The sequence below is a fragment of the Zootoca vivipara genome, chromosome 13 (genome assembly GCF_963506605.1).
Source record: "Zootoca vivipara chromosome 13, rZooViv1.1, whole genome shotgun sequence".
In the NCBI taxonomy this organism is placed as follows: Eukaryota; Metazoa; Chordata; class Lepidosauria; order Squamata; family Lacertidae; genus Zootoca; species Zootoca vivipara.
In genome coordinates, this window is record NC_083288.1 from 38,879,582 (window position 1) to 38,901,925 (window position 22,344).

Consider the following 22,344-nt stretch of genomic DNA (forward strand, 5'->3'; position numbering starts at 1 on the left):
CAAAGTTGAATTTCTCCTGGGAAATATCCAAGGGGTGTTCAATGTTTCGGGGGGTGGGGGTGGGGGTATGCTGTTGCTGCTGGAAGGGTGTGCACCCACGGGAAAAGAGTTCAGCTTGAGAAGACAGGATTTGCACAGAGTGGGAATCTAAGGGACTCAAGAGAAAATCTGAAGAAAGGCAGTGCATCAGTTTCACTCCAGTAGCTGGTTTAGTGAGGGAGATAGCATGGATGCATGATGCCTGCAATACTTGTACATCCACAATTCAGACAGCGCCCCCAAAGTGTAGCAGCTCTGCTAGTAGGGTGTGAGGAGACCTACTCTATACAATGGTTGGAGTGCTTCTGATGGGGAATGCAGCAGGCTGAGAAAGAGGAGGAGAGACTGCCTGGATCCTACACACAGAAGATGTGCAACAGTGGTACTGATTATTAGGAAAGCTCTTTAATGTCTTAACATCACAGCCACATGGAACCTTCCAGTTCCTAAGCAGTATACTGTAGAAAGTTTCTGAAAAACAGGTTTCTAAAAGGCATTTAAAAGTGTGGTCTGTCTACCACCCCTCTTTTAACTATTATTTCCACAATTTCTGAGGCATGAGATACTTTATGGGTGGGCCCTGATAACCTCTCAACATTCTAATCTATAAAGTTATTTCTCTCGCCTCCCAACCTGCTTATTTTTTCTTGCCCTTGGCACCCCCCTTGCCTGGGCCCTTCTCCAGCTGGAGCAGCTTGGCATTAAACTGGTCCTCCGTTGCCTTCAAGCGCTGATCTACTGAAAGGCGCAGCATGGTCAGCTCCTGGGTGAGCTGGTTTGCAATGTACTCTCGCAGCACAGCGGTGGGACCTAGGAGGAGTGGGAGGCAGAATAAATGAGTGGGAGGCAGAATAAATGAGAGAGAGCACTCGCCTCTAGGCTAAGGTTCAGGAGTGCCCCCCCCGGCCAAAAAAGAATACACTACTTACCGTTTAAATAGCACTTTTGCAGCATTTGAAGCACTTACAGCATACTGGCCTGGCCTGCATTGCTCTGCCTCAGCCTCTTTCAATACTGTGCTGAGCTAAACCCAATGTCTGGCTTAGCATGCTGTCTAAACCCAGGTTTCTGGTTAAGCTCTTTTCAGACAAACCATGAGTTTGTTCGGGGTTAAAGCTTGTGGATAGCCTGACAAGAGCTCAACCACAAGCCTGGTTTTGGATGCCATGCCACTCCAAACTGGCTTAGTTCAGTGTGGTGTGGCAACAAAAACATGGCAGGGGAGGAGCAAACTGGCTGCAAGCTCCTCCCTGTGAACCGCGTGTTTACTCTACACCACGGTTTGGCTTAGTGCAATGCATAGGCAAGGTCATAATCTCAGTAGATTTTTACAAGAAGCCTGTAAGGTAGGGCAATATTACTACCCGCAGATTGCAGACGAGGAGCCAAGGGCAGAGAGAGAGGGAGTGAGGGAGGTTCACCCAAGACCTCATGACTAAGATGGGGGACTTTTTAGCTCACCCTGGACACTACACACTAGCCCCAGCCACTGAGCCACCCCCTCTTACTTTCTTCAGCAATAGCTGTCTCGTCCACATCCTCCTGCAGAGGTGACAAAGCTGCCTCTGATTCCTCAGCTGCTACTTCTGTAGAAGAAAGAGATGTTAAAGACGCTTTGGGGGAAAGGGTAGGATTGGGGGCAACAACTCTTGATATTGTATCCTTTCCTACAGACTCTCTTGGGCCTTCAGGACCCTCTTGGTAGTTGTAAAAACTTCAACCTGATGCAAGACACGGGGTGGTGATAGCTATTGTGACATTTTAGCATTTGAGGACCAAGTACTGATTCAAAGCAAGAGCACCATGGCCCCAAAGAGGGAAGACTCATCTCTCAGGGGTGAAACATGTGCTATTCACACAGAACATAATCCAGGTTCCATCCTTTGTAATTTCCAGTTAAAAGGCTCTCAAGATCATAGAGCTGGGCAAGATGTAGCTTTGCCTGAGATCCCCAGTCAGAATAACTGACAATTTAATCTGGCAGAATATGCCTTCCTATAACAAACACATATTTTTTAGATGGCTTCCTATATAACTAGGTCTGTGTGTTACTTTAAAGCAGGCATAGGCAAACTTGGCCCTCCAGATGTTTTGGGACTACAACTCCCATGATCCCTAGCTAACAGGACCAGTGGTCAGGGATGATGGGAACTGTAGTCCCAAAGCATCTGGAGGGCCAAGTTTGCCTATGCTTGCTTTAAAGCCACCTTCTGCCACAGATTTATACGTAGCTTCTGTCTTCCCCTTGTTCTATTCTGGGAGATGTCCTCATTTAGAAGGACTGGTCAATTTATTTTTCACCCCTTTAACATCCTTGTCAAGATAGGTGAATGACAGCTGGCTTACACTGTTGTGCTCAGAGGGAGGGGGATCTGGGCCTGCCCACACTTACCTTCAAATTTGAACTCTGGTTCAGGCATCCCAATGTAAGTGAATGATATGTCCAATCGCACCTAGGGAAGAGAGAGGATTTGGGACCGGTATGTGTGAGCATGTGGCTGCTGATGAGTGATCCACTAATTTCACTGGCTGGCTTGTTTCTGGTCACATTTTGATGCTTTTCATTGCATCCACAAAGGCAAGTACCTTGCTCTTAAAAACAAAGGGCTGTATCCAGCAGTGTTGCTCAGCTTGATGGTAAGACTTCTGTCAGTGGAATAGGAAGGAAGCAAACTTCAGCAATTTTCTCCCACTATACCTTCTCCAGAGGGTTGGGGGATCCTCCAGGGCAGAAGCTCTTGTGCTGCTCCTTTGGAATAGCTTCCTCTCCTGTTCCACTGATGGAAGCTGAGTGGCAATGTTGGATCCCACCCCGAAATCCACGGGAGCATCAGAGTCCATGTTTAATCCCTCGTGCTACACATAAATCATCCAGGATCCTGCAAACCCTTTCCTCCCATGACATGGGAAGGTGACATGAGAGCTCCTTCCCATCCACCCAAAACCTGGCATAAAGAGAGAGACTAATTTTTACCTGTGGAGTGAAAACATATTTGTAAAGTTTGTAGTGGCGGAAGTAGGTGTTGATCATGTAGTCTGTTAGGCGCACCAGCTGGTTCTGATTGAAGAGATCAATGCTGAAGGGGGGCCTCTAAAGAAGTGTGGAAAAAATAGGTGAGATTGTGTGTGTGAGTGGGTGGGTGGGTGCCATTCTCTTCCACATACGCAATATTCCAAGAGGAATATTGGGGAGGGATGACACCTGGGTTATGTTATCATTTTTGCCCTGTCTGGACACACTCACCCGAATGGAGTGGCAAAAAACAAGTTCAGAGAAGTAGCTGTAGCATTCCTCCACATTGGGCAGTGGTGTTTCTACAGGAGAAGAAGGTAGAAGCATCATGTTCTTCTTCTCAGGCCTTTTTTCTACAGTCCAGTTCCCCAACAGCAGCCAACAGGACTGGCTCTGGGTGTTACTCTCCCCTCTTTGCATTATGATAAGGCAGTATCACTATAGCACTAGCAGGCATCCACAATAACCTACTGTGTACTTAAGGCAGTATCCTACCCTTTATAATGGCAAGCTGCTCCCAATGAGGCTTCTGCGGTCCTTTCCCCACTTTCTCCTCATTCTTCTTTTCCATTCACACAACTCCCTCCTCTCATCTGACATCCATTTGCTTACCTACACAGGCCTCGTGTACATCCTTCACAATTGAGAAGAAGGCTGAGGTCTGTTCCCGGTTGAAGCCCTGCTCCCGGCAGAACTGGATGGTGTAGAAGTACAGATCCAATAAGATAGTGGAGCGTGGGTTTGATTCGAAATCTTGCAAATCCAAGAGTCTGGAGAGGAGGCTGCAGAGAAGAAGGGAAATAGGGAGGTAGGATTATAGACATCCTGTTTGATGGGAGAATGACAAAATTCTTCCATCATCACTATTTCCTTTAACTGGTAGGAGTCTGCCTTTATTTTGCACAGCTAACCGCAATAAGATGATTCTGCACCTGAGAACAGTGGAGGAGTAGATCAGGTTTTTTTAAATTTCACTGCCAGTTTGATTCTTCAGACTTGGATATATCCAGCCACCTATTCTTGGTAACCTCTTTAAACAGTGTCTGTTTAAATATGTACTTATAGTAGCCAATGCTGGTTGTTTAAAATTTAGAGGACTTTACCCTCTGTCACTCTGCATTTAGGATGTGTTCCTTTATCTGGAACATCCTGAATGCAGCCCGATTCTCTATGTGTTTGTTCAGCAGTAATTCTTACTTAGATGTTTGTTTTGGTAAGAGACTGACATGGCTAATTGGGAGATGTTTCTTAGTCTTAAAGTCTCATCACCTCTTCAGTTCATCAGTGGTTGCAGCCTTGTTGATGAGATCCATGGAGTGAACATCTAGATATTTCCTGGAACAGGAAGAACAAGGGAAAGCAAGTAACCTGAAAAACAGCTACATGTTCTTAATGTACACAAGCAGCCTTAGGAATAATGTGCATCAAACATGCAGCAATGCCAAAATTCAAGGATCTTCAGGCCATGCACCAAAATGCAGCTGATTCTGGGGTGGGATGTGGCAATTAATGCTTCTTCTAAATTAATACACAGGAACAGTTACTCACCACATGCATATCTTTGCCTTATGAGGCCGAGGCTGAAAGACAGAAATAATTTTTGAGTAGGAGTGTTAGGGATCAATTTACAAATATTTTTTCATACAGAGTTATATGACCACATTGTATACTACTATTGTTGGCATCTGCCTGTTTCAAGAGACAATAGAAGAATGTGCATTTGGAGGTAAAGTCAAGTCATTGGAGAGTTACAGTGCCTGCTGTGGCTGTAGTGACTGATACAGGAGAGACATGTTTTATTGCTACTACTGCTATCACTACTAGTTATTTCAATGAGATTTGGTGGCAGATTATCTTGCCACAATGGGAAGAAATTCTAATTAGCTGGAGCGTGCTTTGAATTAGTGTTTGTTACACAATTTAAAGCTGAAAGCCACATTGCTGCAATTTCAAATAATATTTTTTTTTCTTCAAACAGAATGTTTTTATTTACTGTAATTGATTTTCATTTATGTTGGTGGTTTATGCAAAATGTGAAGACAGATGGCAGATAGTCCAAGTTTCTCTGACTGATAGGAGAAAACGGACTCCTCCTAAGAAACCCACACCGTGCAGTTCTGTGCCTCTGCATTTCAGCTGAATTATGTATTTTAGTTGCAGTTTTTCACACGTGCATGCATTCCACCCACCTTCTACAATGCTTGGGGTAGGTATTGCATGGGGTTTTACGCTCATTTTACCCTCACAACTACTCTGCGAGGAGAGCCTTGCATAAGGTTACCTGCTTAGTTACTTTGAACCCAGTCTCCTAGGCCCAGCACTTTATTCTAATACCATTATTTTTTATTAATTTTATCTTCACAATTTATACTTCCGCATGGATTATCATTCTTACCACTGCTAGATAACTATTATTTACTATGAAACGTTGACAATTTTTGGTATTAGGATTGCTTCCCAATCCTGACAAACACCCCTGTGATTTCAACAGCTGCACGACAGACAGGCACTTGGCAGGTGAAGCGTTTCCTATCACCATTTCTACTGCGCCAAAAGCTGTCCCAGTTGAGTTTCTGCCTCGTGTTGCTGCTGGCAGCGCCGTGCGCCCCCATCCTTTCCCCAGCAATATGTCCGAAGTAAAAGTGGAAGATATTGAGCTGCACGTGAATATTATTGAATTTCCCCCTCCCCTTTCACCTGCTGGAAGCCCTCCAACCCCATCTCTGGTTGTCGGAGTGTACCGTAGAAGGTTGGGGGAATCACGCGTTGCCATAGCAATCCCTGCTTCAGCCAATTGGAATTCCCTCGAAATTCGTCCAATAAGAACGAGGAATACTTGAGAGCGATGCGCTTCGCCAATTGTAGAGGTTCTCTTTGAAGTGTTCCGGCGATTGGGGGGGGGGAAGTACCAGTAGAGATAGAATAAATAGAGCGACATATTAACATAGTGATCCCCGACTCTTCGTGAACTCATGGACCAGAGCACGCCAGGCACTCCTGTCTTCCACTGCAGTTTGGTCAAGCTACCAACATGAGTTTGACCAAACTGCGGGAGGCAGTGGAAGACAGGAGTGCCTGGCGTGCTCTGGTCCATGGGGTCACGAAGAGTCGGACAAGACTAAACGACTAAACAACAACAACATTAACATATGTGAATTTTAGTTACAGGTAGGTAGCCCTGTTGGTCTGAGTCGAAACAAAATAAAAACATTCCTTCAGTATCACCTTAAAGACCAACTAAGTTTTTATTTTGGTATGAGCTTTCGTGTGCATGCACACTTCATCAGATATATGTGAATTTTGTTCGTAGAGATAGAAAAGCGCTTTTATTCCTCTATGGACCTCAGTGTTGGGCGCCAAGTAGAATCTTACTGGGTTAAAATTTGTATTTTTAGTTTACGTGTAGGATCGAAATCTCCAATTCAAGGGTCTTGAATCACTCTAATTTTGGGAAGTCTACGATAAAGAAAGAGCCAATCACAGATCGCGCTTCCGTTAAGGCGTCTCGAGGAGGTTAAGCAACGCAGCCCTGGTTCGCGCTTTGCCCAATAGCTTGAGGTTGGATTTGCGCATGCGCACTCGGCAAAGAGGTTCTGGCTTCCGTCGTGGGCGAAGGTTGGGCCTTGAGAATGGTTGCGCGAGAGCATGCGCAGTAGGCGCGCTGGCGTTTCTCGGCCGGAGTAACGCATGGGGGGCGGGGGGAGAAGGACGAGGCAGCCGCAGCCGGGGGGGAGAGGGGCGCTCAGGCAGGTGAGTGAGAGGAGACCCCCCTCGACACCAGACCCCCCCTTGCAGCACGCTCCCTGCACGTGCCCCCCCCGCCCCGCTCTCCCCGCCCCCCGGCCTTATTGAGGTCCCCCCCTTGCCTGTGTGGATTGTTCCTAACTGAACTTTCCCCGGAGCAAGTCTCGCCCGCCTTGCCGGGTATTCCGATGCTGCCCTTTTAAAGGTGGCCTCATCCTTCCCTTGAATTGCTGTGAGGGGGTCCTGGCGGGGTCGGGGGTCGGGTGGGGAACCTCTGGCTCTGCAGAGGCTCTTGGGACTCTGGAACTGCGACCCCCAGTGTCTCCCCAAGACTGAGGGTCTGAGGGGAGTCGGAGTCCCGCAGCGTCTGGTTGAGGAAAACGGGACCCCCACCCTCGCACCTGAAAAACATGTCAGAGGGAAGTAGCAAAGCTGGGGCGAAAGGGGGGGAGGCTTCAGTGCGTCTTTAAAAATAGAGCGTGAAGTGTTTGCCTCCTTCCCATTTTTACTCCCCCCCCCCGCAGCTCCCCCTCCTTATTTCACTCTTTATTTTGGTTTGTTAACTCTCAATTTAAGAATATTTTTCCATAGTGTAGTTGGCATCCTCTCTCTCTCTTTGGCTAAGTCTTACCTCTTCTCCAAGCCTATGCTTTCTTTTTATCTGCTTGTCAACACCTCTCCGCCCAGCAGAGATTGGGCTCTTGGTACAGCACCAAGATAGACATCAGTGGTTCAGCAGGTGCCTCTTGCGCGTTAACTGTCTCTGTGCCAGGGGACACCTGTTGGTTTTTGGCCTGGTGTATAACTTTTAAAGTGCACACTGGGGGGGGAGTTAGCAGCCATATCTGCAACTTTTATTCCCCTTTGTGCCCTCTTATAAAAAATTCCATGATTCCCTTGATAATGTCACTGCATTTCCTTACCTACCACACACCTCTTTTGCCCTCTGTGTTTTGCTTCTTTCTGCATCTCTGACCAGATATGGGAAGCAGTACCTGGTCTTGACTATAGGAAGATTAATGTCACATTAGTCTACTTACGGGCAACTGCAACTCACCCTCTCTCTTTTCCTTTCCCTTTATAGCTGAAGCGCTGCCCCCTTGGCTGACTGCCTGATTCCTCTGCTCTCACCTGCTGCTCAGAGTCACCATGTCGGGACTTGCGAGCAAGCGGGCAGCTGGGGATGGGGGCTCTGGACCCCCTGAGAAGAAATCCAACAGGGAGGAGAAGACTACCACTACCCTGATTGAGCCCATCCGCCTGGGGGGCATCTCTTCCACGGTGAGGACCAGGGGATTGAGTGCAGGGTGGAGAAGTACTCAGGTGGTGGTGGTGGTCAAAGTCTGAAATTCGCTTCTGAAAGGTGTCGTGATGGCTGCCAAATTGGATAGCTTTGAAAGGGGGTTGGACAGATTCATGAAGGATAAGGCTGTCAGCAGCCACTAGTTATGACTGTGTTCTGCCTCAACTGTCAGAGGCAGCTTGCACTGAATACCAGCTGCTGGGGAACCTGAGCTTGACAGTTGTGTTTCCCTCAGGTCCTGCTTGTTGGCTTCCTATGAGCATCTGGTTGCACACTGTGAGAAGAGAACTCTTTCTATATGGCAATTAATTGTTTTGATTTTTTAAAAATAAAATAAAAAACCCTTCTGGAAATAAATATTGGGAGTTTGGGGCGCAAGTATGCTCCAGATCAGGCTTTTTAAATAGGCAACTCTGCAAAAAAGAATATATAGGTTGGGACCAGGAAAAAAATTATGCCCAAAATTTTGCCTAGAAACTGGATGTTGGTAGCTGGGTATCTGAAATATCTCTGCAGGACTGGTGGCATAAAATTAGTTGCTAAGATTTAGGAGTTAGAAATACCTTCCCCTATCACTTTTAGAGGAAAATATTAAGCAGCACCTTCCAGGTTAATTTCCTGACAGGAACCTTTTCAACAGGGGCACGGGCCCCTGTGGTAGATTTCCGTCTTTTAACCACACCAGTTGTGATTTTAAAGGCAGTGTTTACTTGATCAGAACAGCAGCACCTGCTGGGAACTCCCCAAAGTAGAGCTGTGGCCTATAAATGACTCAGGCTTATATAGGGGCCTTCCCTCACCTTAGCTTTGCACATGAGTAGCAATTAAGTACCATATCAAGGAGAATTGCAGTCGGCCAACTAAGCAATAACCTTATTGGGAGAGCAAAAGTAACATCATAGGCAGGGGCTTGAGAAAGCGAGGCCATAAGTTTACCTATCAGTGCCAGCAAATTCCTTCTCACTCTTTAATAGGCATATTGACTCTTTTATAACATCTTTCCACATCCTCTTCACACTTACTTTTACTGTCTATTTGCTGTCAGTGTAGAGCAGGCATCCCCAAACTGCGGCCCTCCAGATGTTTTGGCCTACAATTCCCATGATCCCTAGCTAACAGGACCAGTGGTCAGGGATGATGGGAATTGTAGTCCAAAACATCTGGAGGGCCGAAGTTTGGGGATGCCTGGTGTAGAGTATATACATCAATACATTTATCTACTTTTAACTAAAAGAATAGAAAACTACCTTATACTGACTCAGACTGTTTGTTGATTGGTATTGTTGGCAGTGTCTGGCACCAGCTTTCAGCCAGGAGTCCTTCGCCACCCTCCATGGAGATGTTGGGGTTCAAATCTGAGACTTTTGCAAACAAAGCATGTGTTCTGCCACTGATCTGCACCCTTTAAGGAATTATTGGTCAATTTAAAAAAGAGAGGGGGACGGAATTCATTCTAGTTGTAGTTCTGTGCCACACTAGGGTAAATGATGATGGACCATATTTTTTTTAGGATGCTGTTGATGTGTGTGTATCTATCTAATATAGTAGAAATACCATCAGAACTTGGAGTTGTTGATGGAAACGGCCGAGGATCATGCTGTGATTTACATTCTGATGTGCTGTTTTATTTCAGGAGGAGATGGACCTCAAGGTGCTCCAGTTCAAGAACAAGAAATTAGCCGAACGCCTGGAGCAGCGGCAGGCCTTTGAGGACGAGCTGCGTGAGCGCATAGAAAAGCTGGAGAAGAGGCAGGCCACCGACGATGCCACTCTCCTGATTGTCAACCGCTACTGGAAGCAGGTCAGGGCGCCTTCCTGTCCAATCGTTTCCTTTTCTTAAGTTTATAGTCCTTAAGGTTGACAAGATGAGGTTGATGATCAGTTCAGCAGCTGGTGGAAGCGTTAGGAAACCAGCAGGGTATTAAGCAGGGTTTCTAAGTGGTTGGGGAGCGATATTTTGTCATGTTGCTCCTGTGTCACCTTCCTTGTGACAAGCACAAGCCAAATGGAGATAACTGGCTGGATAGTTTTGGTATTGACTCAGCCCTGCCTGTGGCATCCCCTATCTCTCCCTGTGTCCTTCTCAAGCCGTCTCTCCCCCCCCCCAATTTCTACAGCTAGATGAGACCGTGCAAGTGCTGCTGAGGCGATGTGACGGAGAATGCGGCCAGGCTCTCGAGGAGCCCAAGTTGGAGATGACGGGAGCCGAGTTGGATGCCGCTCTCCTGGGGCAGGAGGGGCTGGAGAGGAGAGGTGAGCCCAGCTCTCTCCGATACAGGATGCTGGGAGGAGATGCAGCTCCCGTCCTCAGAGCCAGTAACCATTGCTGTTCTTCTGGTCCCCACAGAGGCAGTCCTGTCCCCCGTTACTCCCCCCGCCCCGTGGAAAGCTGGAGCGGGGCTTGTGCTGAACGAGTCAGCCCTCTCCTTCTTGGCTACCTTGGCCAGCAGCAGCAGCGAAGAGATTGAGCTGCAGCTCCAGGAGAGCATGGAGTTCTCCAAAGCCGCCGTCTCCCGCATCGTGGAGTTCTCTGACAAGATCCACCGGCGCACCGAGGAACTCTGCCAGAAGATCCACGCCCGGGGTGAGGCCAGGCCCCATGTCAGAGCTGGGCTGAGCAGGCACCTTTCGAAGCATTATTATTATTATCACATTTATTTCCCACATTTTTCTCCAAGGAGCTCCACGTGTTCTACACGGTTCTGCCCTATATCATTTAATCCCCACAACAATCCTATGAGGTAGATTTTGACAGCATTCCCAGGATCATTTACATAACTTTTGTCTCCAAGCATCAGTTAGAAAAGGGAGGTTTGTTTTTTAAAATGACATTTTTAATTAAAATTTCAAAAATACATAAAAAAGAATCCATAGAAATGAGCTAGCAAAAGCAACAAAGCAAAAGCAACAGTTATGGATAAAGCTGTCTACTTTGGCAGTGTTTTTGGGGAAAGGTCCTTTTGGAGTTCAGTTGGGTCACCTCATGGGATCTTTTGTTGATGCCGATATGAATGCTTCTATTATTATTATTATTAATTGTGCTTTATTGATTTTCAAGGGTATTATTATTATTATTATTATTATTATTATTATTATTATTATTATTACCTGTTGACATGGTAAAAGCCTGGTATTAAAAGGTTTGGTTCCTAGCTGTGTCCGAGATGCTGACCTAAACAGTTCTCTTGCTTTAAGGGCAAAGCAAACCAATAAATGTTCTATTTGGTATTGTTTGATTTCGTTCAGTTTACGTTGGGGGCAGGGGGGCATTTCCGAAAAGCCCTAATGCGACTTGGAATTCATGTGGAATAGATAATAGAAAAAGTTTGTTAGAAATGGAGGTGTGAATGTTGCATGCGGTAAATACGACTTATGGAGAACCCAGATAAGTTTTCAAACTAATGGAAAAGGGAGATTGTTGAGATCCAGAATTCTGATGCCCTCAAGGAGAGAGAATTGGAGGTGTTGGAAGTAGCACAGTGTTTTGTGTTCTTGTCATGGCTGCGCATTGAAGGAATTGTAAGAAGTTTTAACACAAATTTGCAAATAGCCTGTAGCAGCCAGCTGATGAAATTGCTGAGGGGGCCTAGCATTTGGCGCCCTGGGTTCTCAAGAGGCCTCTTGTTTTCCCCAGTGGAGTTTGACCAACTGGAAGAAGCAGTGAAGTCTCTCAACAAGGACCTGATGAGGGAGAACCGGCACTTACAGGACCTGACCACCCAGCTGCAAGAGAAGCACCATAAGATCTCATTGGAGGTAGGTTCCTTGCCAGGTGCCAGCAAAGGGCGGGGGCAGGCGGGCAGGCAGGGGGCGGGCTTCCCATAGCCAACGCCGCTTTGTGGGAGAGAATCGTTCTGAAGCCTGGCATGTCTGCATCTTTTCCTCCTCTGGCTCGCTTAGTACACGGAACTGCAAGACAAGGTGACCTCCTCCGAGACCAAAGTGCTGGAGATGGAGACGACCATCGAGGACCTGCAGTGGGATATCGAGAAGCTGCGCAAGCGGGAGCAGAAGCTGAACAAGCACCTGGCTGAGGCCCTGGAACAGGCAAGCAAAGACCTTCCGGGGCCCCCTATTCCCCCTCCCAAGCCCATGGGCCAATATTGTTCATTGTAGCGTACAAGGCACTGAACTTTGTTCTCTAACTCCTTTGGCAGCTGAACTCGGGCTACTATGCATCAGGCAGTTCCGGCGGGTTCCAGGGTGGGCAGATCACACTTAGCATGCAGAAGGTAAGCAGGAGAAAAACAACCGGGGGAAGGGGGTGGCGCTGGGATGCGAGTCTTGCAGGTCCAAGTGCTTCCCTTTGCGGAATCTTCCTGCTTCAGTTTTGTGCCTGGGCTTTTGCAGTTTGAGATGCTGAACGCAGAGCTGGAGGAGCACCAAGAGCTTGCCAACAGCCGCATGGCAGAGCTGGAGAAACTGCAACACGAAATGCAGCAGGCTGTGAGGACCAATGAGAAGCTCAAGGTAAGGAAGAGCCTCCTGTGGAATTTGGGGAAGGGAAGCAGAATGCCCTCTAGTGGTCGGCAGAAAATATGCTAGTACTGTATGACCAGGAATGATGGTTCTGGAGAATCTTCTTTAGAGCCACTTTTGCAGGTGTGGGGTGGAGAGGGATATTATTTACATTTCTAGTCCTTGTGATGCGGGGAGGCGGTGTCTCTGAAGAGCTCTGGTTCTGTGCATTTCCAGGCCCTCTCCATCTGTGTAGCTGTAGTACTTCAGTGTTTCATATTCTTCTTGGCACCTCAGTCCATTACACGCAGGTCCTGCTATCAGAACACTTGTTATCCGAAATCTCACTTATCTGAACACAAAGAATTATTCACAAACGGCTGACTCAGATTTTGGAACAGCTGGAGTTTGTCCAGTTCTTTACTTGTTTGTGTTTTGCTGGTCAGCAGCTGCCGTTTCAGGCTGAAACCATGGCAGGAAATGAGAGCAATTGGACAAATCGGGGAGCAAGAGAGATTGGACAAATCTATTTTTCCTTTGTTTGGCTTTTGCTGTTTGGCTGCAGCAGTTTCAGGCAGAAAGCATGGAGTGAGAAAGCATGAATTAGAAATGTTCCCATAGGAAAGAATGAAAATCATCAACTTGTTATATGCACCTTCGCCTAATGAATGATTTTCTGAGAATGCATTGTGTTCAGAAAGCAGGACCTGTGTGTTCTTTGCTTCCTGGCAAAAGAATTTCAGATTGACTTTGGGGAAGGCCCATAGCTCAGAAGGTTGCATGTTCAATCCCTGGCATCTCCAGCTAAGGCTGGAAATGTTCGTTGTCAATCAAAAGTGCCAACCCTAAATCAACCAATGCTCTGACAGATTCCTATGTTCTCATGACTCCCCCTCCCCCAACATTTAGCAATAGAACTAAACCAGTGCAAACAACTTCAGATGCCTCCTTTACCTACACTCATGCATGCAGCATCCCAAGCATTTCAGCAATCAGGCAGAAAGGCACAAACCTCAGGCTGAGTATCTTGAGGCTTTGACCCATTTGCTGCTGCTGCTGGTTATTTTGTACACTTGCTATGAAACTTAACATGCAGGATGGGTCATGTTTCTTTTAAAAGAACCATCAAGACCAGTTGATGTGGAGAGCTCCTGTGGCTCTCCTCACCCAGGCACCTGTTCTCTGCCCTCCCCCTGCAGGTGGCGCTGCGGAGCCTGCCCGAGGAGGCAGTGAAAGAGACGCTGGAGTACAAAGTGCTGCAGTCTCAGTTCTCGCTGCTGTACAACGAGAGCCTGCAGGTGAAAACACAGCTGGACGAGGCCCGGGCCCTTCTGCTCACCACCAAGAACAGCCACCTGCGCCACATCGAGCACATGGAGGTGAGGGAGCCTGTGATGTGTGTGCGCATGATTGGCTGATTGCCCCTGAAAGGGTAGTCAACGGGCGTGCTTTCCTGTACCTCTTTGCTTTGTAGCATTAGATAGAATGGTAAGGAAAGCAGTTGTGCAGTTTCATAGAAGAGCACAAGGGCCCTGCTGGATCAACCAGATAGATGCCTGTGGGAAACTCACAAGCAGAACCTGAATGCAAGAGCCCTTCTCTCCCCACGATGCCAAGAAACTGGCACTCGGAGGCATCCGACAGCGGAGGAAGACATAGCCATCATGGCAAGTGGCCGCTGGTGGCCTTCCTTTCAGGCCCTGATAGCATAACCTCACGAAGCCCTGGGTGGCATCCAAAATTAGCCATTGAAATCAGTGGCCACCCTTGATTTAGGCTCATTTCAGTGGGTAGAGCTTATGACCCCACTGTTTGTCAGACTGCGTAAGCTACCAAGGAGGAAGAGTGGTCTTGCACCCTGTTCTCCCCCCCCCCCAGATGATATTATTTGCCCCTCCTCATCTTCCTCGGCAACAGAGCGATGAGCTGAACCTGCAGAAGAAGTTGCGGACGGAGGTGATCCAGCTGGAGGACACCCTGGCCCAGGTGCGCAAAGAATACGAGATGCTGCGCATTGAATTTGAGCAGAACCTGGCCGCCAACGAGCAAGCAGGTGAGGCTGCATTCCTTCCCATTGAGCATTCGTGGTTTGGCCCCAAATGAATATTTTTCTCCCTTCAGTACTCTTAAGGCAGGTTTTTCAAAACTTGGGTATCCAGCTGCTCTTGGACTACAAGAACATCATCCCTAACTAGTAGGGCCCGTGGTCAGGGATGATGGAAATTTTAGTCCAAAAACAGTTTGGGAAACCCTGCTCTAAGGTCTGCCTTGTGCAGAGGTCTATCTCCTCTTGCAGTCATCTACCTACCTAATGGTTCATTCTCACTCTTCTCTTCCCCCCTCCCTCCGTTTGAACCCGAGGTCCCATTAACCGAGAGATGCGCCACCTCATCAGCAGCCTTCAGAACCATAACCACCAGCTGAAGGGTGACGTGCAGCGGTACAAGCGGAAGCTCCGGGAAGTGCAGGCAGAGATCAACAAGGTGGGGCTGCAGGAGGGGGAGGTTTCAGGGAATGACCCTCCAAGGAATCTCTTGGGGGCTACATGCTGGCAGTAGATGGTGCCAGAGCCCCAAGTGGCCAGGGCACTCCTTCTCTCGTAGGAATGGAGGACGATGCCTTACCCCAGGCATAGGCAAACTCGGCCCTCCAGATGTTTTGAGACTACAGTTCCCATCATCCCTGACCACTGGTCCTGTTAGCTAGGGATGATGGGAGTTGTAGTCCCAAAACATCTTAAGGGCCAAGTTTGCCTATGCCTGCCTTACCCTGAGCCCAATCCATTGATCCATCCTGCTCAGTATTGTCCTTCCTGTTTTCAGAAAGGAAACATTTCCAGCCCTACCTGGAGATGCTGGGGATTGAACCTGGGGGTTCCTGTGTGCAAAATAGATGCTCTACCAGTTAGCGAAGGCCCTTCTCTCTGCCCCCCTCTCTTTGTATTTCTCCTCCTCCTTGCTACCCATCTGACCCATATGCTGGGGACTGCAAGTGGCCTTTTGTCGCCCCCTCTTAGAGCACCGTCATTCCAGGTGCTGTGATGGCCACCTTCCCCTGCAGCTCATGTCCATTTGTTCTTTGCTCAGGTTCGGCTGCAACAAAGCGGCTTTACCTCCAGCTCCATGGCAGCGCCCCCAACGCCAGGGGCCGAGGACCCCGCAGGGCTGCTGGGGCCCTCGGGGGCCGCCGCCATGAAAGAGGAAGAGGGAGCAGCGCTTACTGAGGTGAAGAAGGAGCCAAAGGAGGTGCAAGTGAAGAAGGAGCCCAAGGAGGAGGCTGCTGCCCCCCAGCCCCTCGGGATCCATGAGGGGGTGAAAAAGGAGGAAGAGGAGCTGCCTGCCCCACACCCCCTCGCCCCACAGCCACCCCCGCCCCCCCGCGCCAAGGAGCCAGAGCGGTCCAAGGGGCGCAGTGGCGGGGAACGGAGCGGGGATCGCGAGAGATCCCGGGACCGGGACAAAGAGGCCTCCTCCTCCTCGTCTTCCTCCTCGTCCTCTTCCTCACGGGATCGGGAGAAGCAGAAGGGTGGCGGAGGCTCTGAGGACACCAAGAAAAAGGATTCCGATCTGCTCAAGCAGCTGCGGACTGAACTCAAGTGAGGGAGGTGGAAGATGGCACCATTTCAAAATGGGGGTGGGGAAGTGGGTAGAGGAATCACACGCAGAGAGAAGGCTAGACAAATGCAAAGGAGTTTTCAGAGTGTGTGTGTGTGTGTGTGTGTGTGGCACTGGGTAGGGGAGGGCACGACGGCCTCAGAAAAGGCCGTGGACCTGGAGGATCTCTGCCTGTGCTTTGGCTCCTGGAAGCAACTTGAACCTCTGCATCCAGCAGAGAGGGAGATCGGGCTCAGGAGGGCTACATTGCAGCTGAAGAGCTGGAGACCCAGAAAACACTTTGCCAAGATTTTAGGTTTTCAGGAGGCAGGCCTTGGTGGTAGGCCCCCTCACTCTGGTGTTTGGGCTCATGGGGAGGTTAGAAAGATCCCTGTATGCTATAATTTTGCTGAAATAGCTACCCTCCAACTGAGAGGTTCATTGTAAGACAGTTTGAACCGTCCCCTCGCACACCCCATAATTTCTCATAGGTCTCAAAGCAATAACCCCTGTCTTAGAAGCTTGCCACCCCATGGTTGATGTTTGGGGAAAACCTTGGCACCTCTGGGGTGCAAGGTTCTACCTCCCCCTGCTCACGATGATCCTGTTTCGTTCCCCAGGAAGGCTCAGGAGAGTCAGAAGGAGATGAAGCTGCTCTTGGACATGTATAAGTCGGCACCCAAGGAGCAGCGGGACAAAGTGCAGCTCATGGCCGCTGAGAAGAAGACCAAGGCAGAGGTGAGAGGCTTATCTGCACACGGATGCCTGCTGCCTTCTGAACATTGCACTTCTTCTGCCCCTCTTTTATTCCAGCTCTTCTTTGCTTCGGTCAAATGCGCTACTCACAATCTCAATTCTCTCAAGTGTGGATCTTTCTGTAGTTAAAGAGGTGCTATCCATGCAGAGCTGGGAGATATCAGCAAGCTGGGCGAGGGGGGAACCCCAAAGTTTCTCGGAAAGTACGTAGTCCCTCTGTCCCCAAACAGCCCGGCAAGGACAGGGCATGCTGGGTAGGAGCAGAATGCTGGGTGCTTTGGAAAGTTGTGCCCTGGGAAAGGGCATGGCTGGCTGGCACTCTGAACATGAGCATTAGGCACTGTCAAGCTTTGGTGCAGGTCCCATTGGCCCTTTCTGCAAGTTCACACTTAAGTATGAGTGAGTCAAAGTCTTCTCTAGGGTTTTTATTATTCACTTTATATGCCGTCCTTCATCTGACGATCACTGTATCAAAACACAAAATACATAACCCAGAAGCCCCCCAATAGTGGACATCTGAGTGACGGTATAGCATATTGGCATGCTAATTCTGGGCAAGTTGATGTGAATGATGTGTCTGGACAGTAGCTATCATAGTTCCCCAAAATGGGGCTTGGGGTTGGTTGGTTGGTTGTGCTTTTAAAATGAGGGCAAATAACGTTGTGATGCTTGCAATTTGGCTTGTCCTGCCTTAGTGCTGCGTGATGGATTTGGCAGCACCGTGTTGAGGGACTAGGGATAAGGAGTCACCCCTGTTCCCTTTTATTCGGTCCCCTTGGCAGGTGGAGGAGCTGCGGGTGAGGATCCGCGAGTTGGAGGAGAAAGAGAAGAAAGAGAACAAGAAAATGGCAGACGAGGATGCCTTGCGCAAGATCAAATTGGCCGAGGAGCAAATTGAGCACCTGCAGAAGAAGCTGGCTGCAACCAAGCAGGTATTTGGCTGTGGGAGGATCCTGTGTAGGTGTACGTTGTGCTGCAGGGTGGAAGCCTTCCCATAGGCCTGATGGTGGTTTCAGTCTATCTATAGCCATCTGTAGACCAGGGTTGGGTTGATTCTGGCTTACTGGCTCACCAGGGTTTGGCCTGTGAGGCCATTTTCCCTTAAAATCACCTTCACCTGTCAGCCATGTCAGCTGATTAGCAGGGGGTTCATTCCTGCATTCTGCAGGGAGCAGCAGTATGTGCCTGAGTTCTCCTTGCTGATGGGTGAAGGATTCAAGGCTCCTTGGCCACCACTTCCCCACACAGCTGCAGTGCAACTTTGGCAGGTGGGCGGGACCACCCACCGCCTGATGTCCTGATGCCACCAGGGGATTGACAGCCCCCCCCCAAAAAAAATTACCAGCCGTGTTTGTGTGTGTGTGTAGTAATAAGGGAAGCTGCAAGGGCAAGGAGGGAAAACTTGAGCAATCTCGTTCCCTTCCTTATGTCTGCTCTGCTGGGGCAGGAGGAGGAGGCTCTCCTGTCCGAAATGGACGTGACGGGCCAGGCTTTTGAGGACATGCAAGAGCAGAACATGCGGCTGAACCAGCAACTGCGCGAGAAGGATGATGCCAACTTCAAGCTGATGTCGGAGCGCATCAAGTCCAATCAGATCCACAAGCTGCTGCGGGAGGAGAAGGACGAGTTGGCTGAGCAGGTGCTGGCCCTCAAGTCCCAGGTAAGGCAGAGCCCGTTCCCCTTCCTCCTCACAGGGTTGTGGAGCCTGAGGCAAGGGGAGGCTCCTGCCCCATGTGCTGAAGGCTGCGGCTTTGGTTTCCGTGCTTAGGTGGACACCCAGCTGTTGGTGGTGCAGAAGCTGGAGGAGAAGGAGCGTGTTCTGCAGGGGAATCTGGGCACAGTGGAGAAGGAGCTCACTTTGCGCAGCCAGGCCCTGGAACTCAACAAGAGGAAGGTGAGGAGAGGGAACCGGGAGGAGCCATGGGCTGAATTGGGAGACAGTCAGGGCCGTGGGTACTTGTGCTCCCAAAAGCAAAATTCTTTTCTAGGTCAGTGAGTCTTTTTACAAGCTCGGTTCTTCAGTCTTGAAACTTTGGTACATTCTGCCTATATTTTAGATTACATATTCTGGTCTTGTCAGTAATCGGGGTTGGGGGCAATTTCATGCCCAAGACCTGGAAATCCTGTTCCGTCTCTCTCCCCAGCCCCTCTGCTTATGAAGTTTCCCCAGGCATAGCCCATCCCCTCTCAGTTGGTCTCCATGGCCTTAGGGGGCTAGAAACTAGAAGCAGAGATTCCCAAGCTACTGTTGTCTCTTCCCATTGCTAGTTTTTGGGTGCACACAGTGCAATTGCGCTATGTTTTCACAGCCCCAGGAATGGGGTGCCTTTGCTGGGTCTGCTTGCGGCTGATGGTCCTTAAGTTGGGAGATTCTGAGGTGGTGGCTTTTGCTGCTTTTCTTCTGGCAGGCAGTGGAGGCTGCCCAGCTGGCGGAGGACTTGAAGGTGCAGCTGGAGCACGTGCAGTGTAAGCTGAAGGAGATCCAGACCTGTATGGCCGAGAACCGAGCAGCCAAGGAGAAGGAATCTTTCAACCTCAAAAGAGCTCAGGTACTAGGAGAAAAGAGTAACTTGTTCTACTCTGCAAGTGTGTCAGCTGCTCTACTGCTCTTCTCGGTTGAAAATGTTAGATTATTTTTAAAAAGCAAGTTACTATCCCTCAAGGCTGCTGATAAATATTTCTCAGTATGCCAGTGTTACCTTCCATCTTGCTAACCACCTTTGGGATTCATTGACTTGCATCACTTCCTCAGGAGGACATATCACGTTTGCGGCGCAAGCTAGAGAAACAGCGCAAAGTGGAGGTGTACGCAGATGCAGATGAGATTTTGCAGGAGGAGATCAAGGAATACAAGGTGAGGAGAAAGGAGCAGGTTGCTTGGTTGGCAACCCAGGGCAAGCCTTGTCGGGGAGAGCTAAGTCAAGGATCTTACACGAATTATCTGTCCCGTATCTCCAGGCCAAGCTGACCTGCCCCTGCTGCAATACCCGCAAGAAGGATGCTGTCCTCACCAAATGCTTCCACGTCTTCTGTTTTGACTGTGTCAAGACACGCTACGACACCCGCCAGCGGAAGTGCCCCAAGTGCAACGCGGCCTTTGGCGCCAATGACTTCCACCGCATCTATATCAGCTGAACACCTGGGTCCAATTTCCCGCCCAAGGGGATCCCTTTCACAGACGGTGCCTGGATCCTGTGGCTTACCTAGCAAAAACCTGCCTCGGGTCCGCATAAGACTCATTCCTCCCCCACACCAGTTTTCTGGCTCTGGTCCATGGACCCCTTCCCAAGCATTTAAAATATTTTGCAGAGTTTCCTTTTCAGTGGTTTACTTTCTCTTCTCTCCCCTTGCCTGTATACTTCCTGGGTCTGTATCACTGGATCCCCTCCCTAGATCTGAGGAATCCTCTGTGCTGCTGCTGCTGCTGCTCTTCTCGGCATTTCCCAAATGGTCTCCCTCCAAACTGCCTTTGGATCTTTTTCTTCTACCATTTTGAAAACTTTTATGACAACCACTGTCTGCAGGCAGCAGTCATGCAGATCAAATGCTTTCTGTTGGAGAGGTGGATTCTTACACTTCAGTTATTTTAATAATTGTTTTCCGTGTTTTGGAAGTAAAAGTTGGAGATGATCTGCTCCTGCGAGATCCCTGTGTTCTTAGAACCTTGTGTTCCGCCTTCTGGGAATGAGTTCTGGGCAGGATTGGGGGTGGGGGTGGGGGGTGGGGGAAGGCTTTTGCTATGGGGAATTCCTGTAGGTTGTGTTGAGCCCCACCAGAGCAAAGCTTAGCTTTGTGGGGTGAGGAGGGTTTGAGGAGAGAGATACACAAGGAATCATGCATGAATGCCGTGGACTGGTTGTGCACGTTAACGTGGTCACAGCAGACTTTAACCTTTCCATATTCAGACTCACTTTTAACACAAACCTTCATCTGAGGAGTAATAATATTTGTATGGTGGTTGTGCTGCTGTTGTGACCCACTTTAGATGAAGCTGCAACCCAGTAGCTGGTCCTTATGCAGCAGTTTGAAGACCAGTGCAGTAACAGACTCACACTCAAGGAAGGAGAGCTGAGTGGAAAGTGTTGTGAAGATTAGGGGGGAAATAAATAGGATCTGGGTCTAACCAGGACTGGGCAGACATGGCTCAGGAGCAAATGGCACACATTTCAGAGCTGGTAAGGTGAATTGTCACCAAAGACGGAAAGCACAGGGCAAGTGGCTAGAGGAATCAGCAGTGCAGGGAAACAATGGGTTGTTCCCTAGCAATTCACTTGGCCAGTTCAGCTGCAGGATAAAAGGACCAGTTGCTTTTACTAGCAGACTGGAAAAAGCCAGCCAGAAGAGTAACTTTTTAAAGTGAAAGCTTGCATCCATCTCAAATTCTGTATGTAGCTACATGTATTGTACAAATATGGAAGGGCTTTAGGAATTCTTTGTATGTATTTATTTTATAGCATTTCTATGCTGCTTTTTTTGTATAACTCACACAGCCCCCTCATATAACAAGAAGAGGTTAAAACAAAGTCGAGTGCTGGGTCCCTGATGATAGCCAGCAGTTTCTGCTGAAGTTACATGTTAGCCAAAAACAAAGCAGCTCAGAGCTGTGTTGTTGCTTTTTAGATACCTCAACTTTCTGGTCCCTGGAAAATCCTGTTTCTAAGATCCCATCCACAAAAACAACTTATATATACAAATCTTAAATTTTCCATGTGTGTGGTAAGCAAAGTCAAACTCGGATAATACAAAAATGAAAGTTGCTCCCAACCGTCACTTTTCTGGGATTCAAGTGTAGAGCTGGATCACTTTAGGATATTGGTTTCCCCTGTGCCTTTACCTATCCCAACCCTGCTTGCCAGAGATAATACAACCTTCAGTGACAAGAGCAAGTTGCATCTATTGAAAATAAAGCTCTCTCAATATTATTCTCTGGCTGCATTTTGGTAAGAAAGACTACTTGATGTGATGTGCAAGGCAGGTACAAATCAAGTAGCTCATTGTTTAGTCGTGCCTGACTCTCTGTGACCCCATGGACCAGAGCAGGCCAGGCACTCCTGTCTTCCACTGCCTCCCGCAATTTGGTCAAACTCATGTTAGTAGCTTCAAGAACACTGTCCAACCATCTCGTCTGTTGTCCCCCATTGCACCTTGCTAATTCAGATGGAGATCAGCAGATTGTATGCATAAACGTTCTCCACTTCTTTTTTAAAAAATAAATCATTGTGGGATTTATTGCCACGGCATGGAGTGGCGATGGCTGTGGACTTAGGTGGCTTTTAAAGGGATTCAATAAACTCTGAGAGAAGCAACTGCAACGATAGAGGATCACATTTCCCAGAGCTCCTTGGAACCGGGGTTGCAACTCCTCCCGTCGTTCCTGCTGGATCCTCGGCGTTTCCGGATTGCTGGAGATGCTTCCCGGAGGACGTGGCTGCCTGTTT

The 22,344-nt window shown here is 48.7% G+C and overlaps 2 protein-coding genes across 4 annotated transcripts; one reads left to right on the forward strand and one right to left on the reverse strand.

The window, feature by feature from the left end:
* Window positions 1-425: 425 nt before the first annotated feature.
* CFAP119 (cilia and flagella associated protein 119) lies at window positions 426-5,830 on the reverse strand. Of its 3 annotated transcripts, none has more exons than XM_035135275.2 (9): window positions 5,750-5,830; window positions 4,601-4,632; window positions 4,322-4,387; window positions 3,665-3,834; window positions 3,284-3,354; window positions 3,014-3,130; window positions 2,432-2,492; window positions 1,548-1,625; window positions 426-849 (listed from the first exon to the last, which is right to left on the reverse strand). In XM_035135275.2, the coding sequence occupies exons 1-9, from the start codon at window positions 5,771-5,773 to the stop codon at window positions 677-679; spliced, it is 792 nt and encodes a 263-aa protein (XP_034991166.1). In that variant the 5' UTR covers window positions 5,774-5,830; the 3' UTR covers window positions 426-676. The 3 variants fall into 3 exon arrangements, with proteins under 3 accessions (XP_034991166.1, XP_060137674.1, XP_060137673.1); XM_060281691.1 differs by having other exon boundaries at window positions 5,794-5,820; XM_060281690.1 differs by lacking the exon at window positions 5,750-5,830 and adding an exon at window positions 5,472-5,690.
* Window positions 5,831-6,696: 866 nt separating this feature from the next.
* On the forward strand, window positions 6,697-20,536 carry RNF40 (ring finger protein 40). The gene is made up of 20 exons (XM_035135244.2): window positions 6,697-6,802; window positions 7,881-8,077; window positions 9,733-9,900; window positions 10,217-10,352; window positions 10,447-10,683; window positions 11,734-11,855; window positions 12,000-12,146; window positions 12,257-12,331; window positions 12,450-12,569; window positions 13,757-13,936; window positions 14,475-14,610; window positions 14,919-15,040; window positions 15,644-16,152; window positions 16,771-16,888; window positions 17,689-17,838; window positions 18,354-18,566; window positions 18,675-18,800; window positions 19,315-19,455; window positions 19,659-19,760; window positions 19,865-20,536. The coding sequence occupies exons 2-20, from the start codon at window positions 7,946-7,948 to the stop codon at window positions 20,039-20,041; spliced, it is 3,111 nt and encodes a 1,036-aa protein (XP_034991135.2). The 5' UTR covers window positions 6,697-6,802; window positions 7,881-7,945; the 3' UTR covers window positions 20,042-20,536.
* Window positions 20,537-22,344: the final 1,808 nt, after the last annotated feature.

What these genes read in the sequence shown, in the direction of transcription:
- CFAP119 (XM_060281690.1), bottom strand. Translation starts at nt 5,591, where the DNA reads ATGGTGATAGGAAACGCTTCACCTGCCAAGTGCCTGTCTGTCGTGCAG. An exon ending in TTTTTTGCCACTCCATTCGG is followed by an intron (nt 3,131 to 3,283) that starts GTGAGTGTGTCC and finishes ACACTTCTTTAG; the next exon opens with AGGCCCCCCTTCAGCATTGA. An exon ending in ACCAGAGTTCAAATTTGAAG is followed by an intron (nt 1,626 to 2,431) that starts GTAAGTGTGGGC and finishes TTTCTTCTACAG; the next exon opens with AAGTAGCAGCTGAGGAATCA.
- RNF40 (XM_035135244.2), top strand. Translation starts at nt 7,946, where the DNA reads ATGTCGGGACTTGCGAGCAAGCGGGCAGCTGGGGATGGGGGCTCTGGA. An exon ending in TCAACCGCTACTGGAAGCAG is followed by an intron (nt 9,901 to 10,216) that starts GTCAGGGCGCCT and finishes CAATTTCTACAG; the next exon opens with CTAGATGAGACCGTGCAAGT. An exon ending in TCACACTTAGCATGCAGAAG is followed by an intron (nt 12,332 to 12,449) that starts GTAAGCAGGAGA and finishes GGGCTTTTGCAG; the next exon opens with TTTGAGATGCTGAACGCAGA.